The 23306-nt window shown below is 38.2% G+C and overlaps 5 protein-coding genes across 6 annotated transcripts; 1 reads left to right on the top strand and 4 right to left on the bottom strand.

Moving 5' to 3' along the window:
• Positions 1-110: 110 nt before the first annotated feature.
• On the bottom strand, positions 111-3297 carry LOC120000202 (xanthotoxin 5-hydroxylase CYP82C4-like). Of its 2 annotated transcripts, XM_038848154.1 has the most exons (3): positions 1915-3297; positions 1146-1785; positions 111-862 (listed from the first exon to the last, which is right to left on the bottom strand). In XM_038848154.1, exons 1-2 carry the CDS (start codon positions 2872-2874, stop codon positions 1147-1149), a joined length of 1599 nt encoding a protein of 532 aa, XP_038704082.1. In that variant the 5' UTR covers positions 2875-3297; the 3' UTR covers positions 111-862; position 1146. The 2 variants fall into 2 exon arrangements, with proteins under 2 accessions (XP_038704082.1, XP_038704081.1); XM_038848153.1 differs by lacking the exon at positions 111-862 and having other exon boundaries at positions 873-1785; positions 1915-3292.
• A 6509-nt stretch (positions 3298-9806) lies between these two features.
• LOC119999242 (probable transcription factor KAN4) lies at positions 9807-12436 on the top strand. The gene is made up of 6 exons (XM_038846713.1): positions 9807-10407; positions 10509-10585; positions 11016-11052; positions 11255-11417; positions 12060-12144; positions 12258-12436. Exons 1-6 carry the CDS (start codon positions 9897-9899, stop codon positions 12432-12434), a joined length of 1050 nt encoding a protein of 349 aa, XP_038702641.1. The 5' UTR covers positions 9807-9896; the 3' UTR covers positions 12435-12436.
• Positions 12437-13677: 1241 nt separating this feature from the next.
• On the bottom strand, positions 13678-14495 carry LOC120000977. The gene is made up of 2 exons (XM_038849172.1): positions 14339-14495; positions 13678-14244 (listed from the first exon to the last, which is right to left on the bottom strand). Exon 2 carries the CDS (start codon positions 14223-14225, stop codon positions 13830-13832), a length of 396 nt encoding a protein of 131 aa, XP_038705100.1. The 5' UTR covers positions 14226-14244; positions 14339-14495; the 3' UTR covers positions 13678-13829.
• Positions 14496-15326: 831 nt separating this feature from the next.
• Positions 15327-18521, bottom strand: LOC119999501 (B3 domain-containing protein REM16-like). The gene is made up of 5 exons (XM_038847102.1): positions 18139-18521; positions 17907-18020; positions 16511-17270; positions 16047-16249; positions 15327-15850 (listed from the first exon to the last, which is right to left on the bottom strand). The coding sequence occupies exons 2-5, from the start codon at positions 18015-18017 to the stop codon at positions 15584-15586; spliced, it is 1341 nt and encodes a 446-aa protein (XP_038703030.1). The 5' UTR covers positions 18018-18020; positions 18139-18521; the 3' UTR covers positions 15327-15583.
• Positions 18522-18966: 445 nt separating this feature from the next.
• On the bottom strand, positions 18967-22889 carry LOC119999487. Its single transcript, XM_038847081.1, has 2 exons — positions 22394-22889; positions 18967-22261 (listed from the first exon to the last, which is right to left on the bottom strand). Exon 2 carries the CDS (start codon positions 22122-22124, stop codon positions 19278-19280), a length of 2847 nt encoding a protein of 948 aa, XP_038703009.1. The 5' UTR covers positions 22125-22261; positions 22394-22889; the 3' UTR covers positions 18967-19277.
• Between the last annotated feature and the right edge of the window lie 417 nt (positions 22890-23306).

Below are 23306 nucleotides of genomic sequence, written 5' to 3'. Positions count from 1 at the left end.
CAACTTATTATTGTTTTTTTTTTCTTGCTAATTTGTCCAGTTCTTCCACATATTGGACAGTAGTATAGAAAAATATCTTCATGTGCAATATGACACCGCTAAAGCCATAGCTCTAAGCATGGTGGTGGGGTTTTGAATATTATAGGCCGAATGCGACAAATAAATGGTTTAAATCAAATTCTTCTTCAGGATAAGCATCATGAAAGAGTAATTTAAAAACAAAAAAATATACGTAATAGATCTTGATAAGATATAAATTAAAGCTTATTCTAAGGTTATCAATAAAGCATTAGTTAATGCATTCTATTATTTTATGGCCAAGTGGTAATCACAAAAGATCAGATCTCTAGAAGACATTTTAGCAAGCAAACAAGAAGCTGGACTGAGAATCCTCTGTTAAGACACAGTCAGGGTACCAGGTGATATTACTTATCAGGAAGGGCAGAAACATTTATGTTGATGTGATTATTTAGAAAGACCATATATCTTGATTGCTAATATGTACACAGCAAGGTTGTTCAAGTCACTCAGGCCACTCACTGTATCTTCACATAGACTACAGAATAATTTAGAAGCTAGTTTTATATCAGATGTTTGCATAATTCTCAAAAGATTTAATATGAAAGAGTAAACATGAGATCTCTTACACTCCTAAAAACACTTGTTTCATTCGACCTTATCAGGAAAAAAAAAAAAGCCATAGGCAGGTAAGAAGAACGTATCTGGGAGGTTTTGTTCGATTTAATGATTGAATAGGGCTCCCTCACTGGTAGTAGAGTCTCGGAAGAGCAAGCGTAAGTTGAAATGAAGTGACTTCATCATTCCGCGTGCGCCAATATTCACCTTAAGCTCTTATATGCCTCTGAAACGAATAAAAAAGAAATCTAATATATATTGAACTCATTTACTCTTTAAAGATGCTCACAGAGCAAAAAAGCTCCATATAAGCTATGAAATTGAAGTTCCAGTCGCTAGCACACCAAGTCAAATAACTGATACAAGAGCAAGCATAGATATAGGCTACAATAATTTTGACTCATCAAAACATAAGTTGCACACAACCCACCGGACCATTACCATTAATACCAACCATTACATTATTTTCTCAATCCCATTTACTTTTAAATGTTGCCTTTCCAACCTGCCTTAGTTCAGACTTGAGTGTTCATAGAGCTTTGCACGAAGACGAGGGGTAAGCAGAACCTCCAATGGGGTGGCTTTTGGAATTGTTAAACCTGAACTCTCAGTCATGTCAATTGGTTGATCAAGTGGAGTTACCAACTCAAATGCGTGAAGAACACGAGCAAGAGTCAGGGTAAGGACTTGGAGCGCAAATGACACACCGGGGCATGACCTTCTGCCGGAACCAAAAGGAATAAGTTCAAATTGTTGACCTCTAACATCAACATCCACATGGCTTGTGAGAAATCTCTCAGGCTCAAATGCAGAAGGATTTGCCCATATTCTGGGATCCCTTTGAATCTTCCATACATTTACTATCAAGCGGGTGCCAGCTGGGACATGGTAACCAGCGACAGTGCAATCTTCCATGGCTTCCCGAGGTCCTAGAAGAGGACCAGCTGGGTACAATCGAAGAGTTTCTTTGATGATGGCTTGAAGATACACAAGGTTCTTAATGTCTGAATCATCAACATTTCGATCCATGCCAACCTTGGAGTCTAATTCTTCTTGCGCCTTCTTCAAAACATGTCGATTATTCAAAAGTAATGAGATGGCCCATGTTAATGTACCTGCTGTGGTATCACTGCCACCAAGAATAAGAGCCTACAGAAATTTGTTTGAAGATAACAGAAGACGTCAATTTAGTGGTCATATGTAAGATATGATGAATCATACAAAAAGAACACTTGGATCATTTAGACCCTACTTACTCAGCATGTATATTTAACTTACCAAGCAAGTAGACTTGATGCTCGTACTTGCATCATACTGAAAATTTGACAGTAGCCCTTCATCTTGAAGTGACAACATCACATCAATGAAGTCCTGCTCGCCCTGATCTTGGAACCCGCCATAAAGTTTCCTTTGTCGATGCTCCTCCAACCAACCTTCAAGTATGGAATCTAATTCTTTGGCTGTTTTCTTCATTGCCTTTTCATGTCCCCGCAAATCCAACCACCCGAGAAGTGGAAGCGCGTCTGCTACCACAAAAATTCCTATTAGATGAAAGAACTGACTAATTGCCTTCTGACACCTTCTTGCCTCACCATCATCACAAGCAGCGGAGGCCCCAAAATAACGTTTTCCAGCAACCATTCTAACTACCACATTAAGAGTCAACTCCTCAAACCACCTTTTAAGTTCAACAAGCACAGGGCGAGAGCTATTCTTAGCCCATAAATTGTATAGCTCTTTTATTCCAATGTCAACCTCAGAAGTCCGAACATGCTTGAGCATCTCAAGCCGGCGATTCGAAAGAAGTTCCAGTGTTGCTAATTTTCGCATCTCACGCCAGAAGGAACTATAGGGTGCGAAGCCAAAGACAGCATAGTTATAGCCCATATGCTTTGCAGCAACCGTAGTAGGACGTGAAGCAAGTGCCTTGTCATTAATTGTAAAGCACTCCTTTGCCACTTCCCAGCTACTCACCACAAAAGCACGGCGACTGCCAAGGCGGATGGTGAATGCTGACCCATACTCTTTAGCCAATTCGCCCAGAGTTCTGTAAAGAAGGTGGTCACCCCCACCGAGTAGGTGTAGGTGGCCAATAATAGGCCATGCACCAGCGGCTTCAGGAGCCTCTCTACTCTTGCTACCTTCAGCAGTCTTTGACCTTCCAATCAGTGCATAGTAGAGAAAGATTGAAAACAACAGGACTGCAAAGGAGACAGTTACATTGATAGAATAAACCATGATTCGATATAGAGATGGACAGAGGTATGTTGAAATCTCGATCAATTTATAAGTCCATTCCAACAGAATTCAACTAAACTCAGCATGAATCATGAAGAGATTGACAGAGATATGTCAACACAGAATTATCTAGGGAAGGGCAGGACCAGGACCAGGACCACGACCACTGAGGGAGATAATTAAAATATACCAACAGACATGCAAATTTAAAATAGTAATTAATTCCTAAAACAAGCGAATCAGTCTGTCTCATACCACGGGCACTTAACAACTTTGCATCTGTAAATTTTTAATAGAAAGTATTTCTCCAACAAGCACAAATCCTGCCAAGAAATATAAGTTCTGCATCAAATTGCTTTTCCAAACGTCTGTTTTCCCACCCAATTATATCCCAGAAGCTCACAGCCTCACACATATGCAAGTAAGATAATGACGCAGTGCTGCTACACTAGTGGCAAAAAGGTCAATGAGAGTGGCCCCTTATGGCATATATATGTCATATATGTATTTAAGTTGTCTGGGAATAGAAATTAATTATCTTTCCATCAGCTGCACTTTAAGAGCTTGCATAGCATGTATTTTGAGATCTTAGTAACCATGGCCCAAGAACATGTTATTGATATCCATTTATGTGCCCAATGCGGTGAGAATAAAGGGAAAGCACGAGGAGATCATGTTAAAATCTAAATTATCTTCCAAGGTCGATAAATGAGGTCAAGTAAGTAAGTCTCCAGCAAACATAAATAGCTGAATAATATATGTTCCCATGGAAGATATACACATTTAATTGATATAAATAAATTGGAAGAAAAATAGTTACAAAAAGGTTTCCAGATTTATCTTACTTTGGCAGCTATCTGGGAAAACAGAGCTGATCATCCATCATGAAACATGACTTCTTCACGATGCAAGGCTCATGCCTCTCTTCATATCCAACTTTGTGCCATCACCCCCTTGACATTGTTTAATTATGGCGTTCTTCATGCTTTAAGCATCAAAATAAGACATAATATATTACATCCAAAGAAATTTAAATGAAAGTATGCCAGCAATAATTATTCAAGAGGATAATATATATGATGAATAAACTACGAGAGACCAGTAAAACCATTCAAATTAACAAGACTAACAACGTTGTAAATTAACAAGACTAACAACGTTGTTGGTAATTTGATTATGGTGAGGAAAACTAAAAATCTTAAAACTACAAAATTCCCATGAAACATTGTGTTCCAATTTTACATTGTTGTCTTCGTTTATATTAAAAATTGATCAGACCAGTTCGCGTAAATCATCCCCTAAAAAAATGGAGATGGCGAAAACTGGAAAGAGAGAGAGAGAGAAAAATTTTGTCTCTCAAGAAATCTTTTGCAAGATACACGCCAATGATGGACAATGTGGGAGGAAAATAGCAGGGAAGTACCGAGATTCGTCATTGTCTGGGTATCTTGGCTGCGATTATGTTGGCTTCCACGAAGAAGACATTAGACTATGATGAGATTGACGACAGCGATGGAGATGGAGACGGAGATGGAGACGGAGATGGCCTGGCCCCAATCCATTACTGTGTTGTGTGTGACCTTGGAGCAACCAGCATTGGGCACTGAAGGCCCACATCTATGATCTGGTTGGACGAATTGTTGGGCTTTATTTGGTTGGGTGGTAAAATGGTTCGAGGCCCATCTTAATATGCTCAAATCCAACCCAAGCCCAATTGAGAACAACTCGCTTAGATTAGATGGGGCACTTCCCACTGATTAACCATTCGGAAGAATTTACAAATGGATTAAAAGGAAGATTAACAGTATAAGAGTTCTAACTTACCGTATCATAAATTAATCAACTAAGATCTTTGAATTAGGTACATATGTATCCTTTCAACTGGGATACACCTAAATATACATATATATACACGAAATCTCTGATACAGATGTCCGCATGAATTGAAATATACGGGGTCTAATTTCAGCCGTTGGATATGACCAACACGGCTGAGATAGAAAGTTGAAAAAAAAAATTATTTTACATAATGATATATTCAGGTCGTACTTGGGTCGCCAAATTCAACAACTATTTTGACTAAAAATTGATTGGGGAATCGATACGAGTTGAATGGTAATGTTATTGGCCAGAGGAGACATCGGAGTTCTCCAAATCAACGATGGGAAGAGGCGGCGGCACTACGGCTTTAAGCTCAATTTTTGTCCATTTTCGACATGGTTCACACAATCACACTGTGGTTGGTCAGAAAAGGTTTATGGCAATCAGGAGCTTCATTTCATTAGGTCAATCAGCTGTCCGAAACAGTGGCTGGAGGAAAGGGAAAGAAATTAAGTGATGTTAACATATAATTTAAGGTTGGTTTTCTTAAATCCTATTAATGAGGTGCTTGACATTTGACAACCAGAAGTAGTAGCATTTCTTGGCATTAACATTAGAAAAAACAAAATGGTAGTCATAACAGGCAAGAGAAAACATACATAAGTGTTTGTTTTTTTTTTTTTTAAAATTTTGGACAAAAACATACATAAGCTTCGGAACAAATAAAAAGGAACATATATATATATATATATATATATATATTTATGTGGTCCATGCGACAAGCACTAATGAGAAAATGAGATGCATATGGGACAGAGTCACGAGAGAATGTTAGAAAATGCATGTCCCTTACCTTCCCTTCCCTGCACACATCACTTAAAAACATCCAGTAGAGAGAAGAAATTGAAAGAAGAATAAAAACAACCCAAACAGAGAGAGTTTCTGTGGATGGAAGTGATTTTTGACATCTGGGTTTTCGTATTCTATATGTAGCATATACAACAAAGAAGCCATCAATGCACCCCAGTACTGGTGCTGCACCAGTACTACTACTCCATGTTATTAGTTCTTACTCCTCTGTATATAAACTACCAAGATTGACATCATGAACCATTCGAATCAAATAGAAAGCTAGCTAGCTAGCTAGCCCTGACAAGCTAGACCAAATATTTATGTGAATCATTCATGGTTTTAATATATTTTTATTGCGTAGAGGCAAAAAAGTTTTGAAGATTTAGTGGCCATTCTAAACAGCCAACAATTGAACCTGATTGCAGGTCATGCACATGATGATCTGCCACTAATGGGTCCCCTAGCTATAACAATTGGTACAAGGAGAGTAGGACACAATTACGATCTCGGATTCATTTATCTCCACTCGCTTGAATCACCTGTTGGGTTTTTGAATGTTCTTATGAACGGACAACTCATAGATGAGGGGTAGCTCAATTATCACTTGTATGGTCTTTCGAATGTCCAATGAACAGACCACCCATATGTGAGAGGACGAGAATCCTTATAGTTCATTTGTTGGGCCTCGGATAACCGAGTTTACAAGTATAAAGGAGTGTTAAGATAAAAGTCTCACATCCAAAGTTGAGCGAAAACAAAGTGTTTTATAAGTTAATATTCAACACCTTTTAATTGTAGATGACCGTTTTAAAGACAAAACCGTGCTACAAATTATTTGTTTAATTGATCGAATCAAGTAATTACTGATCAACTGCGATCTCATTCATGCAATTATACCAAACATATATAATTGTTACTCACTTTTTCGAGAGTGCTCTCATTATTATTAATTAGGGTTACAAGAAATTAATTAACTGATGATGTCATGCATTGGTTTGAACTCCAAGTCCATATATATCAACCTCACTTCACTTAACCCAGTGAGGGATAAGCAGTCGATGACGTATGGTTTGTGAAATGTGCAACAGGAAGACCTCATTTTCGTCCTTACTGTAATTCCAAAATATTCTGATTCAATCTTTAATCAATTTTGGCATATAAAGAAGAGTTCCTTGAGGTACCATAAATGTCTTTATTACTAGATATATCATATCCTATCTCATCCAAGTTATCGTTCTAGAGTACTTTCTTTCGGATCTCTCTTTAGATCTCTGAGTTTAAAGTTTAAACTCTATGTAATATCATTGTGGTTATGAGTTGAATTTTATCTCAATTTATCATGTCGTAAAGAAGACAAACTTCTATGCAAACGGGATTAACGATCAGAGTTTAATTTCAAGTCAACAGTCCACATAGTGAATTTATGGTGTAATTCTCGATTAAAAAAAGTGTCTAGTGAAAAATAATTAATTCAAATAGAAAACTTGGTGATGATGTATGTATAATATTGGGGGTGAATCAGGTCAGTGTTGAAGGAGACTTTTTTGAACGTGAGTTTTGACAACGTACTCATTAACTAATCATTTGTATAATAGTCTTACAACAATTGCCAGCCGTAGGATTTCCCTTTTCATGAGAATAATCAATCTTCTGTTTGACAACACACTGCGTGGAAACAGTAACCAGTGCTCCGCTTATTATTATTTATTATTCGTATTCCATGTCGTCAGCCTAAACGGCGTTGATTCCGGTGATTCCTTGCTTTCTTTTTTCTCCTCCTCCTCAAAAACCTCGGTGGGAGAAGGTTAAAAATGTTGTTCAAATCTCAATGCAAACACACATGCCCTCTTTTTCTTCCGCACGAATCACCATGTAGAAGCTCACTACTCTTCCAATACTTCTAACCCCATAGAGATCACTTCATTTAGTTCCACCTAATCATATATTCATATGTACATGTCGGTGCTTAGCTCAGTTGGCTAATCATTCATGTATTTCTAGAAGCTCATGATACAATGTTCGAATTCTTTTGAACAACATATTTATGTATATTTGTGTATGTGTGAGTTCTATTCTATGTGCTAAAAAACTAGAATTCAGCTTTGACTTTTCAAACCAATATCAATTTTGTAAAGAAATGCCAACATATATAGCATTACAAAATGGTGAATTTAATTGGTTACAAGGAAAGGTAGTTAGTATATGTTTGTCCTTGCTTGTTGATCATGCACTTATATATATATATATATATATATATATATATATAAAATAGAATAGTACTAATGGCAGCAAATGAGGTGCCTTAGGTATTGATTCAACGTGAAAAGGAATAATAGGGCCTTGTCATGAACAAACCTGCAGCTAGGTTTGATGATTTTAAATACAACAAGACAAACACATGGAATATGGAATATAGCATTTGACAACATGGCAAGCTAGTGAGCCATGGAGAGAGAGAGAGACATGTTGACCAGATATTGCCCATGCAACCTTGTTTAATTATTCAATAAACTAAATTTTTTCCATTTCCCGACGAATCTAGAGCGCATCAGGCGCTGACCACATCTTCGGAAACCATAATTAACAAAAGAAAGTTATTAACAATTTCAACTCATCTTTGTTCTTACATATTCAGCGTATTATTATTCCATATATTATATTAAAATAGAAAAGACATAGGGGTTCGAGCAGACGGTGGTTTAAGAGGAATCATAAACAAAATAGACACAAAAAACTTATATAACATAATAAATATGTTAGGGATTACAATGTTTTTTTTTCTCAGTTATATCAAATGTTGAGATAAGACGCACATAATTCATATAAAAATCGTGGTTTTCATGTGATCTATATGAAAATCGTGTACGTCCATCATCGTAGTATTTTGAGATAATTGAGATAAAAAACAATAGGATCCGTAAGATTACTGTAACATAATGTAACCTAGACAAGGCCACGTCCACAAAGTCACGTGACAGGAACCATGTTGACGCCGAGGAATATGGATTTTTCTTTCCGGGTGAGCGGGTGGGGCTCCACCAAGGGGCAAGGGGAGAATATATATAGTTGGACACGGAGAGGGAATATCGGAGCGCAATATTAGATTTTAGACTAGACAAACACTAGTCGATGAATATAGATGATCTCCGATTTACATTCCCTACGCGCACTCAATCACTCTCCCCATCAAACGACACCGTATAAGGCATCTTCAGCAGCTAAACCCAGCAAACAGCTCGTGGAATTGATAGAGAAGATACACGAGACGTAAATGGAAATTAGGGCATGTGGGTCCGACTCCCTGGTGTCGCCGGACACCCCAGCCAATCTGACCTCTTTTAATTATATATATATATATGCATATATGTGTGTATATATGTTCTGTTTGTTTCTCCTTATATTCCTCCCTCACGATCACGAAGACCATTCAAAATCCGATATTTGTGGTGGAGACTTGGCACGTGTACAGCTCGATTATTATTGGCAATACTCCTCTATGTACGTGCAAAATGGGAATATAATCTTAGCCGGACTAGTCTCTATGTGATGACGACCTTATTTCATTTGGTTAATATATATAAATTCTGATCGTGTTAATTACATGCAAAATAATACATGATATGCCACGTCTGCATGGAGAGAGCCCAATAAATGCAACCATAATTTAGCGAGCCAGTCAGAAGAAACAGTAATAAAGAGAATTAATTATATATATATATATATATATATATAGAGAGAGAGAGAGAGAGGGGTTCCCTAGCTTGGAAATATTCCATTGAACAGTAGTACTTCATTTGTGTTATCTCGAATTCCAAACAATGCCTGCACACAGACACTCACCTTCTCCACCTACCCACCCACCCGTTATAATCCCCTGAACCTCCTTTTAATTTCATTCCCTTAAAATACTATCTAAAGATTGAAAAAATTGGACCACACACTCTCTCTGAATGCTCCCTGCATCTTTAAATGCACAACTTTTCCCTTCTCAATACCTTTTCCCTTCAAAATTCCCCAAGAAAACTCTGTTCCTTTCCCTTTTCCTACACGTTTCTTTTAATCTGAGTACTACCCTCTCTCTCATTCTCTCTCTCCAATTCCTTTAAATTTATATTTGATTGATCTTAGAGTAGTGATCCTACTAAGAAAGCCTAGTTTATTTTTTTCTTACTTTTTTCTCAAAACCCATGCAAATCATAAGGCACTCATGATATAATCACACAATCACTCATCACTTTCCTTTTCATTCATTCAAGCTCTCCTTTCAAAGTTTCTTTCTTTCCATTTCTTCTTCCCTAGCTTATTTACTCTCAGTTAGATCTCCTCCTCCTCCTCATCATCATTACTTGATGTTCTCAAAACCCATCATGACAACTGCAGCTTCTGCTTCATCATTTCCTTTCCCTGATCTTTCCTTACAGATCAGCCCCCCCTCAGTGAATATTAATCCAGATTGTGAAGGATACGACATCAGTCTGTCAACAAGAAAGGCAGTTCAGACTAGCGACCATGGGAGCTCAACCACTGAATCTGGTACTAGTACTGGAAGTGATATCAGCCATGAAAATGGGTTCATGAGTGGTAACTACAATGGTACTACTAGTCTTGATCCTCAGAGAGAACCCAAGTTGAGCTTAGGGTTTGAAATGCCAGATTTTGGGCCTCCGTCATCAGCAAGATCAAGGAATCCCAGCCACCACCACAAACCTCAAATCTACGGTCGTGAGTTCAAGAGAAGTAATGGGAGAATGATTAATGGAGTGATGATGAAGAGAAGTGTTAGGGCTCCCAGGATGAGATGGACCACAACTCTACACGCTCATTTTATTCATGCCGTTCAGCTTCTTGGTGGCCATGAAAGTAAGTAATACTAAAACAACAACCCCAATCCAGCATTTTTCTAAAACTTATATCTTTAATTTATTTTTAGCTAAAATATGTTTGTTTGAAAATACCCTCAGGAGCTACGCCAAAATCTGTATTAGAGCTGATGAATGTGAAGGATCTAACCCTAGCTCATGTGAAGAGTCACTTACAGGTGGGGTTACTCCTCTGGTCAATTTGAATATCAGTAATAAAAGGGATCCCAAACAGTTGGTATCTCAGTTATCTCAACGCTGTTGAGTTATGTACATCAAGTGATACATGTGGAGTTTACGAATTCGTATGAATATTTTGCGTACAATTCAACAGTTGGGATAACTGAGATGACAATTGCTGACATCTTTATCATTTTGGTTTGAATATTGATTTTTTTTCCATGATTTTGTTGTTGTTTTTAGGATTACACACACACATATATATATATATATATTGCCATAACAACTAATATATATATTGGTGGTGGGGGTGGAGGAGAACAAGGGGATTAGGACAAAAGGGGCATCTACAGAGAGAGTAATCTTAACAATGTGGACTTTTTTCCCTCCTTCTCCTCATAATGTCTACGGTTGTTGATGTTCATGCAGATGTACAGAACAGTGAAGAGCACTGACAAAGGATCAGGTAATTGGATTCTCCATTAATTCAAAATCCATTTAAATTTTTTTCATATTCTCTTTGTTTAAAAAAACTCAATCATTCTCAAACAAAATGGTTGAGATTTTGGACTCTAGTCACTGCCCCGGTGCATTATATCAATTATTTGATTCATGTGTCTGATAAAGCAAGAGCCACAATGGCTCTATCGATTGATAAAATGGTACAGGTCAAGGACAGGCAGATCATATGGGTTTGAACCAAAGAGCTTCAGGGATTATTAATGGTCATGATGATGATGGATTGGCTTATACTAGAACAACTTATCAAACCAACTCTTCTTATGCCCCTCTCAATCCATTACAAACAAATCTTACAAAACCCACCCAGATGTGAGTATCTTCTTGTTCTTTTGTCACAGCTGGTTGCTTATTATATGTATTTTTTTTGAAATGAAAAAGACATTAACAAAATTAACTTGCACGCTTACACGTACAAGAGCTACCTAGCTAGCCTTGGTTGTGTGTATATATACATAGATCTCAATGAACCTAGCTAGCTAGGGTTTTCATATACACATGTGTGTGTATATATATATACTGTTCATGCATTATCACATGATCCCAATGTACTTCAAAGTCAAGGGTTTTGGTTCAAATCTCTATAATGTCATTTAGATTCAAATTAATGGTTTAATTTGTGTGCAACAACCTACTCCGCTAGCTCAAAGGGCATGTCTTTAATTGATGGATGGATCGATCCATCAATTAAAGACATGGCCTTTCAACCAGTAATTAATGTCTTATTTTGACCTTATTTTGTTGACTCTGTCAAGAGTATAATTTCAGATCGAAATGGCATATATGTGTGTGTGTGTGATAGCCTTAATTGAGTAGCCATGGATGATTTTGATCCATTTTGCGAGTTGTAGTGAGTATATGCATATTGAAATCTTTCAATCCATCTGGTTTTGAACATTCATTGATCATGTTTTAATATTAATATATGTCTTGGTTTTTTTTTATGATCTGCAGACATTCTTGGTCATTGCCAATGGAGACAAATAATGAGAAAACACCAAGTCTTAATCAGAATGCTTTGACATATTCTCAATTCAAGGTAGATAATTAATTAAGCCAAGATTAACATTAATAATCTCAGAATTAATTATGTCTTGGTCTATTCTTGCAATTAATTAATTAACTATATGGTTTTCTATTTGTTTTTTAAAGGAGGAGGGGAAGAGGGCTGGAGAACTCCAAGTGTCTGATAGTGTGGAGGAGAGCTTGGATTCTACTTCTTTGTCTGCTTCAGATATGTTACTTAATTTAGAGTTTACCCTTGGAAGGCCAAGCTGGAAAATGCACTATGTTGAATCTTCAAATGAGTTGACCCTTCTAACCGGTTGAAATTTAACAACAAAACGCACATTATAAATTAATTTATATTATGATGACGATGATGCATGTCCTTTTCATTCTTTCCTTTTCTTTGGTACGTGGAGAAAAATCTAATCTTCATGCTTATACCATATAGTTACAATATTGAATCAATTTTGTCTCAAATGAGGAATAGAGTGAACAATGAGAGATGACTCGGTTGATAATCAACTGGATTAGACATATGCGTGCCTAAAGTTCTATTCCAATTATCAACATATTTCTTTGTGGTATTTCAAATGAGAAATAGAGTAAAAAAGATGGTCATTAAGTCAAATTATGAATTATGCACCATGTCTCACATGCGAACGTCTGTATACGGACTCTCGCATCTACAGCTGTGAAAATGAACTGAAACAGTGAGTCCAATATTTTATAAAAAAGTGGGGTGTGATGTCCTCATGTGAGAATGCATATATATATTACAAGCTCTTTATCAAAAAGAGAAAAAAAAAAAAGAGTGAAATTGTCAAAGCACCAAATGAATAAGGCGTTGACCTTTTAAAACGATGAGATTCCCTAGAGCCTAGAGGGGCACCAATGTAATTCAAGAAATCAAAAGGCAAAAATCTTGACCATCTCAAGTTTGCCGCATGTAGAAGATGTGGATGGGCCACATCTGATCCAATAGTCGAGGGACCCAATGAATTGGGCCTAACGATCTAGAAAATAGTTACAACTACTGTGCAGAGTCTGCTGTCCTGAGTTATGGGCCCAAGCATGTGGGCTTTAAGGGCCCGTCATCATGAGTATACACATCCAGGGGACAAAGCGGGGGCCCTGAGATTGTCAAGGAAGGAGAACAAGCAACGACTTGGACTTGCAAATTACTCCCTCCGTTCCATTTTAATTGTCCCCTTCAATTTTACACACAGTTTAAGAAATTGCATTACTTCTCTTTAATTTGACATTTATACCCTCATTTATAGAGGACAATTAAGATGTCAATGACTCATGGGGAATTCACTCCATTAGCTTTTTAATTTAAGGGTAAATAAGGGAAAAATGGATGAAATTAGTTTTAATTAATTGAAATGGGTATGCATTTTGGGACAATTAAAATGGAACGGAGGGAGTACATGTTTTTTCTTTAATAATTTTGTAGTTTGGTTTTTTTCAAGAAGCCAAAACAGTCTTGACACTTTTTTTTTTCTTCTAAATTTCCAATTTTGTTTAGTGATTAAAATTAGAACAATCAGAACAGAGAAGGGAATGATCAAATTTATTGCCATTCTATTAAAATCTTAAAAGAATCACAACAGGCTTGATAAATCATTCAGCCAAAACAGTTCAATTCAAGATTACATGAGAATATCAAACAACATCATGTCTTGTTTGAATTTTAACAAAGTAGAAAAAAACAACTCATTCAGATTCCTCTACTGAGGCTTCAATCCTCAGAAGAACAAATCCAACAGCAACCCCAACAAGAGTCAACCCACTTATTATAGCAGCAATCTGGAATATCTCATCCACCTTGCTACATCTGGCAGAGACTGCACCACCACCACCACCACCACCTCTTCTTTTTCCCCCAGACTTTGCCCTCAATGAGTTCACCACATTGGCAAAGCACTGTTCAGTAGTCACTGGAAGCCCTAAAGACAGAACACTGTTGTGGGCTTTAAGGCCTCCATAAGAGCTCAACCCTACTATTTGCCTAACCTTGTTAACCCTCCTCTGGGTCTTGCTGCTTGAGCTCATCAATGCACTGTTGAGCCTTGCAGGGGTGAGAGCAGCTGCAGCTGTTGCTGTTGCCATGTTTAGCGTATTGAACAACCTTGGAAGCCAAGAAATGTGGATCAGAAAAACTCAATTATTTAAGTATATAATGTGATCTTTTTGCAGTAGAGTTGGAGGGGTTAGTGGGTTACCTGTATTTCTGTACTGAGGCCTGGCAAAGAAGAGATAGCTGTGGAGTTGTGGGAAGAATTAGAAAGAGTAGTTTTTGTGTGTTGGGATAGGGTTGAGATAAGGTGAGTGGTAATATGGTTGGTTGGTAGAGACTTGAGATCAGACTATCAGTATCAGAGACATATTAGGGGCAGAGCACCCTGCTTACGTGGACATCAATCGAATGGTCAATATTGCTGGAGATAAATAAGCAAAACGCAACCGTTTACCGTTTATTCAGTCCGAATGTTCACCCGTTCCAATTAGAAAACTCAAAATTGAAAATTATTCCAATATATGTATACTCGGACAGATTTTCAACTATTCAAACAATCAAATTGTTAATTTGATATACAAAAATCAATATAAAGAATCTGCCCGAACGATAAGAAACATGCCCATATGTGTTTTGAAACGATTTTCAACTTTGGGTTTAAGAGTTGGAACGTGTAAACATTCAAGACCGAGTTGGATCTTGTCAACTCTTTAAGTGAACAAAAGTTGCATTATCCCAAAGAAAAAGAAGGGTGTAACCTCTCTGCAGCAAAGTTGACAATCCAAAATTCAGGTTCTTCCATATTTGATCAGTTCTGGCCTTAGCAATTATCTATGTCTAAGCACACATTGTTTCCAAACCATAAATGGTAAATCTTGAAGTGAAAGAAGAACAATTTGGCAATGCAAAGAATGAGCTAACACTGGCAACAAAGCATATTTAACTACCTAAAAACCAGTAGTACAAAACAGCCCAAGTGCAGCAAGTTTTTCTTCTGTGATAATCTTCAAAGACTTGCCACCTTAACGGGAGTCAGCCTTCAGGGACAACAGGAAAGATGTTAGACATCCATCCAGAACAACACAAATATTCATAGGGCTGCTGAGTGCAAAGACTTGTCACCTGTGAGCAGCACTGCCAATGGCATCCTCAACCAGTCCTAGTTTTTTTGTTTCTAAGAAGAAAAGAAGGCATCCAGGTAATAAGAGTACAATGAAACAGAGGTGTGCATAAGTATTGGTCAAAATACAATTCAACAGCAGCACCACACCCACCCAAACGCAATTCAAAATTACAAAACAAAGTTGTTCTTATCTCTAATTTTGTTAATGTTAAAACAGGCAATGTGTTCATGTCCAGAGTACCAAGAGAGTCGATGGGATGTTCTTTCATTCACTTCCTTCATAGAAGTTCATCTCTTATGCGATAATCTTCAACCTCTACTCAGAGATCAAGGACGGACTTCCTCCACAACGCGAAAGATGTTGACATCGAGGAGAATGCAATCATTCATGTCGCTACCGCGTTCAAACACACATACATCAAACTCTTCTAAATTATTATCCATAGCAAAGTTCTTCCATCCACGAGCTAGACCTCCAAAGCCACGAGACTTGACATAACTGAATTTGGTGTGCCATGTATTGTCTTTTACACGTAAGATGATGCCTTGATCCTCCAGAGTCAAATGCTGCTTCATCCAAAACGAAGGAATTGTCTAGACAGAACAAAACCACAGGCATTATGGAATCTATTAGACCCTAACAGAGGAAGCAATTATCCACTAAAAATTGTATAGCATCACCATCAAGGATAACTAATAAAAGTTTGAAGAAACAATAATAAATACATCAACAATAGCAAAATGAACCACGTGGAGACTACAGGCAAGCCAAGGAAATGAGAAAGTTTACCATGAAATATTTCTTGTATACATGTGTGGGTTTCATTGCTACCATAAAACCTTCACGGGTCAAAGCTGCTTCTGCTAACCGCAAGGCATTCTTCTTCTCTTCTCCAGTAATAGGCCTTCTATTTGATTCATAGTACCTCGCCTTTTTACTGATTGATGTATGAGGAGCATTGTCATCAATCAGTATGGGTGTATTTGCATTACCTGAATCAATCATATGAAACCAACATACAAAGAAATCAAGACCACAAAAAAAAAACTTTACCTATTGCAATGCAAGACCCCTCATCCAGAGGTCATGATTGGTATAAAAAAAAGGTCATGATAATGTACAAGTAGTTAAAACACATCAAACTAGTGAAAAGATTTGCTAAGCAACATAAAATAACAATATGGACAGAGGACGAACTCAAGGACACAGTGATGGAATCCATTACACTGTCACAGAAGCATTAAAAGCCATACCATCATTGGCTCGTGCCTCCCTTGCTACAAGAGAAAGTCTACGGTATCTCACACTCCACCTAGAACTTCTGGGCCTATTAAACAGACGCTCCTTCATAGAATTCTTAGCTTGGGGCACAGTAGACTGACCTTTGGGTATGTAATCAGAGTCAGTATTTGTAGATTTTTGTGGAGATCTGCCTCCACCACTAACCTGAGAATGGTCAACTTGATTTGAACTTTCAGGAGTTTTCCTTTTTATTTGGCATTGCTTCAGTGATTCTTTGCGAGTAGCTTGAGGAACAAAAGGATGTGCTAATGGTATTGCATCAATATCTTTGGGCACAAAAGGACGTCCACATGGTATAGCATCAACATCATCAGAAATAATTTTTTGCTGGGGATTATCTCCAGTGACATCCTGTGGCAATGGATGAACAACTTCAGCAGAACTTCCTCCAACATTTCCTTCCTTATGGCATCCACTGTCGTGTTTTTTATGCCCACATTTCCGGACAAAATACGATTTTTCCTTCTCACACAAGCTCCGGCCATCAAACATTAAGACATCAAAAGATAAATCTGCATTTAATTGGAAGATCAAGACATCCTCTTCCTCCAAAACATGATCCGTTACAAAATCTTTCCAACCATGACTGAAGAACATTACATTATCACTCATCATTGTGTCTACATTCCATGCAATGCCACTAGGACCTTTAAGAGTCACTCTTTCAGGTAGCTTCCTCTTCAAATTTCTAGTAAAATGTTCAGGGATTGCCTGCAATTTCGTAAATCATTAAAACTTAAACTATATGACCATGCAAGAAGGAGGTGATCTGAAACAACATTAATCAAAATATTGGGCAACTCAATCCAGATAAATATGAACTCACCCATTACAATTTATAGGATGAGTGGTAAAAAAACTCAAATGGACTATTCTTAATTCCATTTCTAGGTTTTCAACCAGGATTTATCTTGACCACAAACATTCAAGTACATAAAAAAACCCAAAAGTCAAATCCAACAAAACCCAAAAATCCTGCCTCTCTTTTCTTACAGTGATTTAGAAGTTTTTAACATTCTTTACCTCACATCAACCAACCAAATCACTTTAACAACAGACAATAACCACAGATTTTGATAGAAACATAATGTACAAGGCATAGGAAATTTCATATGTGAGTGAGTGAGAGCTAGAGAGAGCTTGATTTAGTTGTATTGTGGGATTTCTGCACTTGGTTTCTTGCTTGATTTACTTGTTTATTTAGTGCTTGGGTGCTTGATTTATCAACCTAGTTGGTGCTATTGCTGTGGGTATTTGTAGTTTTAGCACAACATCATAACAAGTTCATATCCATCATAGCGGACAAAACCCAGAAGAGTAAAGCTGGAAACAGTGGAGAAGACTTACTAGGCGCTGATCAAAATCACCACGTAGAAACTGAGAGAACCGCTGGCTCTTAAAATAGGTCCAATATGAATACTCATCAAAACTCAAGCAGTCTTCGCATGCCTCCTCCATCTCCTTCCAAATCAAACACAAGAAAATCCAGTTCACAGAATGCAAAATGGGTTTCAAAAACTTACAAGAATTTGTGCACGATTCAAAAATAGAAGATTTCAGCAAGATTAAGGACACTCACCCAAGACCCCCAACGCGGGATTATCTGGGTTTTGCCTCCGTGTAGGAGTCAATACGGCCAAAGAGAAATGATGGTGAAGTAATCCGAGCGTGAACCCACAATTGAAATCCTCGTCAATGTGTAATAATGATCTTATTTCCTTGTACGCACTACTTCCAATTTCCGATAGGTGCGCATAGTTGTAATGTGACAATGGAAATAGAAACTGTGAATGCCATCATCAGCTTTTTCTGAAAGAAAAGATTCCACAGAAAATTTGTCTTCACACGTCAAGAGACATAATTTCTTCCAAATAAACCCATTTGAGTAATAAAAGCTCAACTTTTTTTCCCTTCTACCTGTTGTTGTATGTGTGTTCAGTACTAGTTCTATTTAGTCTTCTGCAAAATCGATATTGTACGCATCGTTGATTTTCTGAAAGAAAAGATTCCACAGAAAATCGATATTGAGTTTTCTCGAATCTCAAGAAAACTCAACGGTCAATAAGAAGAAACAAGTAGAATCCTTAATTCTGGGCCTGGCAACTGCCAACACTATTCGGGATTAATGATGGGCCCTGCCTATGACTAAAAGCTCGGCCTGTCTTTCTCTTTGTTGGGCTTTTACCATCTGTCATAGAAATTATTGCAATTTATTATTCGAAAATAAATATAGAAATTACTTTAATGATTCGAAAATTTTATTTTACTAGTTAGGAATGCTTTTATCAGTTGCACCTTTCAATATAACAAAATTTTGAAAAATAAAAAATCCAAATTCACCACTAAAAAAAAATCCAAATTCACATCAGAAATAAAAAAAAAGGAAAGTAGTTACCAAAGCCAAAGATTTAAGAGTAAAATCATATACTTATATATAACAAGTCGTGGAAGCCGTCTCAAAACCAACCCTATTCAGCTATTCTATTGTTAGTACAAACTAACTCCTTGAGCTGATATGTGATTTCTAATCATATTCTACATGGATTGGAACCTTACATTACATCAACAATACCAATATTACACTAAAAAGATTATATATAAGAAGAATAAACAAACCCCCGTTCGCTGTTTGCTCAGACGAGGTAATAAGTTTCCCTAGGAAGAGCAAATGACACAGTCCATACATAGACAAATATGTATCTCCAGCCAAAGAGCTTCTCAATCCCATGTTTCTGAATCTTCTGGAACTGCTGATAATTCATCCCCTAGAGCAAATGATGGATTAAGGAACTTAGCCACAAAAGCCCACATTTTATAAACATCTTCAAAGTTGGTGAGAAATCCAAGTGATGCTGTAACAACCTCAACGCGAAAGAACACATTTTTACCAACTTTAGTGACATTAGCCACGGGCATGCTCAAGGCCGCATCTTCAATGTCGAATGCCTTGCTGTTCTGTTTCTGATCATCTACAATCCTTATATGACTGAGGATCCCAATTCCGAGGGATATACCATATCTCTCAGCTATTTTCTGAACCACTTCCGGGTACATCATTGGTCCTCCGCTTCTCTCTCTCACATTAAAAGCTACCGCAGCACCTCTTTCATACTTAATTTTTGGGCCGTATATTTGCACAAGGGGAACTCCTGCACCTTCATCTGTACTGGGAAACCGAAGTTGAAGTAGTGAGGTAACAAGCCAGTTGATCAAGAATCGCAGTCTGACTGTGGTCTTGTTGAGGCCTAGCATGTTTATGTGATCAAGATGCTGGCAACTTATCTCCGGCTCCCTCCTTTCCCAATCGTGTTCATCAACATAGTCCCCATCACTCATGTACTCATCATCATCAAGGCTAATCAAAGATTCTTCCCCAAGCTCTAAGCCACTGACATCTTCTTGATGGTTGTTTCCTGTGGTGGTAGATATAGTGCGACCCATGCTTAAAACTCGATCATCCTCTTCCACGCTGAAAAATCTACCACCAGCAAGTCTACTCGTTTCTCTCCGCCCCAGTAGTCTAAACTCGCCTTCTGTCTCCCTCCTTATAGCACTTTCTTTGCCCTGTTGGCTAATTTCTGAGGCTGAGGTACATGTGGGACTACCATGCCCAAACTTGGAAATCCGGCTATCTAGTCTGAACCCATTTATCTTAGAACTCAAGTTAGGATCAACCTTTGAGTTACCCCTGATTTCAGATTCTTCTTGAATTTCCCCAGCATGCTGCTCTGTACATTTTACATTATTCAAAGAAGAGTGGTCTGTGTCCACAAACTGTTCTTCAGGGATTACTTTAGCACGATCACGCTCCTGTGACATTGATAACACAGCGGCATCAAAAGAGAAAACATGATCTTGTTCTGGTCTCTGATTCACTTTCCTGTCATCATACAATGGATTAAATATTTTTGAAGTGAGTTTCGACGAAAATCGACTGTTATTTTTATTGGTCGAAAACCATGATGATGGCAAAGGTGAGCTTGATTTCTCTTTGATCACCATGCAAGCATTACCAGAGGTAAATGGGCTCTGACCAAGATCAATCCAAAACGAATTGTCTGACGAATCATCCTCACTGAAAGTGGGACTTTTCATGGCATCTCCAACTGAAAAGCTCTCAGCCTCTTCAAATATGGTGCTTGCCCCATCCTTGTCTGAGCTGTTATCTTGTTCTACCTCAGACTCAAAGACATCCCTGACCTGGCTGGGGGTGAATACCCCAGAAAATGCAGGCATTTGAGATCCACTATGTGCCTCAGGAACCGATGGCTCACTACCACAAATGGCACTATCTTGAATTCCTGCCAAAACATCAAGACCATCAACCGAATCACTCAAATACTGGGGTAAAACAGGAAGGATCCGCACCATTCCAGACCCAGTATGCCCACTGCGATTTTGCAAGACTGACATTACGGATTTCTTGATCAAAAGGCATCCAAACCCAGTTGGGTCCGTCCCGAAAACCCTGTAGAACGATGTGATAATAAAATCTGGCCTGAACAGTGACAACCCTAGAGAGTCCATATCCTTGGGGCCTAATGCTCCGGCATCAAGCAATACATGCCAGTTATTTTGCTGAGCAAGCGCCATCCACTGATACGAATACTTAGCACCAGTAACCCTAGACTGAACAGGAAACACAAACAATCCAGTCGCTGAATCCTTCTTCCTCTTCTTCTTGTTCGAAATTTGCTTTCTAAGCTCTCTAGAGCAGAGTCTAAATGTAGGCCATTTAAACCATGCACTAGAAACCTTAGCACCCTTTTCTTTGGCACATTGACCCATCCAATTCACAGACTGACTCTCATGATCAAACATGGTCAACAATTGCTTGTTTGATTGAAAAGGATATGATTCAGCTAGCAATTTAAAAGCAGACCCTCTACTGACAGTAAATACCATTCCATATTCACTTTCAGGGATATTCAAAAACTCCATAATCCTAGTCTTTATATCATGTTCCACAGTGCCCTTCTCAGCACCTCCATAAAGAGCCTGATTGCTCACATTTGCAGTAATCTCAGACAAAGTAAATGCTGATGACTGCCAATTATACTGAGTCTGATGATATGAAAAGAGTCCAAAGCCACAGTAATCAAGACATACCTTTGAATTAGACTCACAGAGATGCTCATACTCATCCAACCTCAATTGGTCAATCTTTTCAGAGGATTGAAACTTTGGGTACATTGTGAGGAACTTGGAGAAGGCATCACGTAGTTCAGGTACCGAGTCTTCACTGCTAAATGTCCGCTCCGCAGCCAGAGCCGTGGCTCGCAAGAACTCCCTCTGGGCATGGAGCCTAGCGAGCGATCGTGACCTGCCAATGGATTTCTCTTGATTCGACGATGGTTCAGGATCAGTGTCTTGGGATTTTGCGAGAGACCCATCTTCAGATGCTGCTTCAAGAGCTTCTCTGAGCTTGTTCTCATGCAATTGACGAAGCATAGAGGGCTTTCGCTTTGGGTCCTCTGTCAACAGAGAACGATTTCGCCTTTTGGTCTTCTTGTCCATGATTAAAGCTGCACAATGGGTTATCGGCTTCCATAGTGAAAGATGCATGAACGCTTCTTCGCAAACAATTCCACTGATACCCAGAAAGCATATACCAGAACAAGCTCAAATTCAAATATGGAAAGCAAAACGAGATTTCTTTTGTTCTTTTCAAATATTGAAGCGGAGAGCTTTACTTTTATGACCTGAGACATCAAAAGAGTAGAAACAAAGATTCTTTGTTAGATGAAGAAGAATTGGTCATAAAGAAGCCAAAAGAAAAAATAATAAGAGGGAAAAAGAAATACAAAGTTAACCATATCTGACTAGAAGCAAACCTTTAAGACGTGATCAGAGAAACCGTTGCTTTACCATCTTTTAATTTATGGGTTCTTCATTTCAAATTCAACTGCATTACATTCAAAACCCAGATGCTAACAGAGCACAGAAGCTTGAACCCCACAGATGATACAAAACCCAGATTCAAAAACATCCAACAAGAATAAGAATCAAACCTTAGAATCCAAAAAGGTTAAGAAGAAACCGACCCAATATTCAAAATGACTCAAAACGACAGGATATGGAGGAGAGAGCCGTAAACATTGATTGAACACGCAATAAATACACAGTAGTAGTACACCAACAATGGAACGGCTCCAACAACCCCTCAGTAGTCTTTCACCAACCACCCGACTCTCTCTGTTTCTCACTGTGAGCATATAGTTGCAGGCTTGAAGGAGAAGTGGCCACAATAAAACACTTTTTTTCAGCACATCAATTCCTCAGAAACTACAACAGTTAATGCAAACATGTCTGCATTAAATGCTCACACTCTCCCTCTCCCCCTCCCTCTCCCACCCCCACCATTATTACCCCTTCCTTGTTTGAATTCCCGTTTTGTCCCTCCAACTTTAGTTTGAGTTAATACCAATAGCGAAAAGGAAAAACCTTTAACTTTTGGTTTTATTCAGGCTCCGGTCTGCAGTCTGCATTAAAAGGTTGAGAATGTTTGGGGGTAAAGTTGCGGCCTTGGTGCATTATTCCTAATCATGCCCCAGATATGGTCCATTGACCCAAAGAGGAGCACTTTGCAGCAATCTTTTTGACTCACTCATCTTATGATCTTTACTTCAATCACTCATCTTATGATCTTTACTTCAATCACTGTAAATTATGGTAGATTTGAGCTCCTCTGTGTTGCGGGGAGTAATTTTTCTTTCACTGTTTTTAGTTACCCATGGCATTGATTCT

This window comes from Tripterygium wilfordii, chromosome 6 (assembly GCF_013401445.1).
Source record: "Tripterygium wilfordii isolate XIE 37 chromosome 6, ASM1340144v1, whole genome shotgun sequence".
In the NCBI taxonomy this organism is placed as follows: Eukaryota; Viridiplantae; Streptophyta; class Magnoliopsida; order Celastrales; family Celastraceae; genus Tripterygium; species Tripterygium wilfordii.
This window is presented reverse-complemented; position numbering and strand designations above follow the sequence as displayed.

What these genes read in the sequence shown, in the direction of transcription:
- LOC120000202 (XM_038848154.1), bottom strand. Translation starts at nt 2,874, where the DNA reads ATGGTTTATTCTATCAATGTAACTGTCTCCTTTGCAGTCCTGTTGTTT. An exon ending in GCATCAAGTCTACTTGCTTG is followed by an intron (nt 1,786 to 1,914) that starts GTAAGTTAAATA and finishes AAATTTCTGTAG; the next exon opens with GCTCTTATTCTTGGTGGCAG.
- LOC119999242 (XM_038846713.1), top strand. Translation starts at nt 9,897, where the DNA reads ATGTTCTCAAAACCCATCATGACAACTGCAGCTTCTGCTTCATCATTT. An exon ending in GCTTCTTGGTGGCCATGAAA is followed by an intron (nt 10,408 to 10,508) that starts GTAAGTAATACT and finishes AAATACCCTCAG; the next exon opens with GAGCTACGCCAAAATCTGTA. An exon ending in TGACATATTCTCAATTCAAG is followed by an intron (nt 12,145 to 12,257) that starts GTAGATAATTAA and finishes TGTTTTTTAAAG; the next exon opens with GAGGAGGGGAAGAGGGCTGG.
- LOC120000977 (XM_038849172.1), bottom strand. Translation starts at nt 14,225, where the DNA reads ATGGCAACAGCAACAGCTGCAGCTGCTCTCACCCCTGCAAGGCTCAAC.
- LOC119999501 (XM_038847102.1), bottom strand. Translation starts at nt 18,017, where the DNA reads ATGGAGGAGGCATGCGAAGACTGCTTGAGTTTTGATGAGTATTCATAT. An exon ending in GTGATTTTGATCAGCGCCTA is followed by an intron (nt 17,271 to 17,906) that starts GTAAGTCTTCTC and finishes ACGAAATTGCAG; the next exon opens with GCAATCCCTGAACATTTTAC. An exon ending in TATACAAGAAATATTTCATG is followed by an intron (nt 15,851 to 16,046) that starts GTAAACTTTCTC and finishes TGTTCTGTCTAG; the next exon opens with ACAATTCCTTCGTTTTGGAT.
- LOC119999487 (XM_038847081.1), bottom strand. Translation starts at nt 22,124, where the DNA reads ATGCATCTTTCACTATGGAAGCCGATAACCCATTGTGCAGCTTTAATC.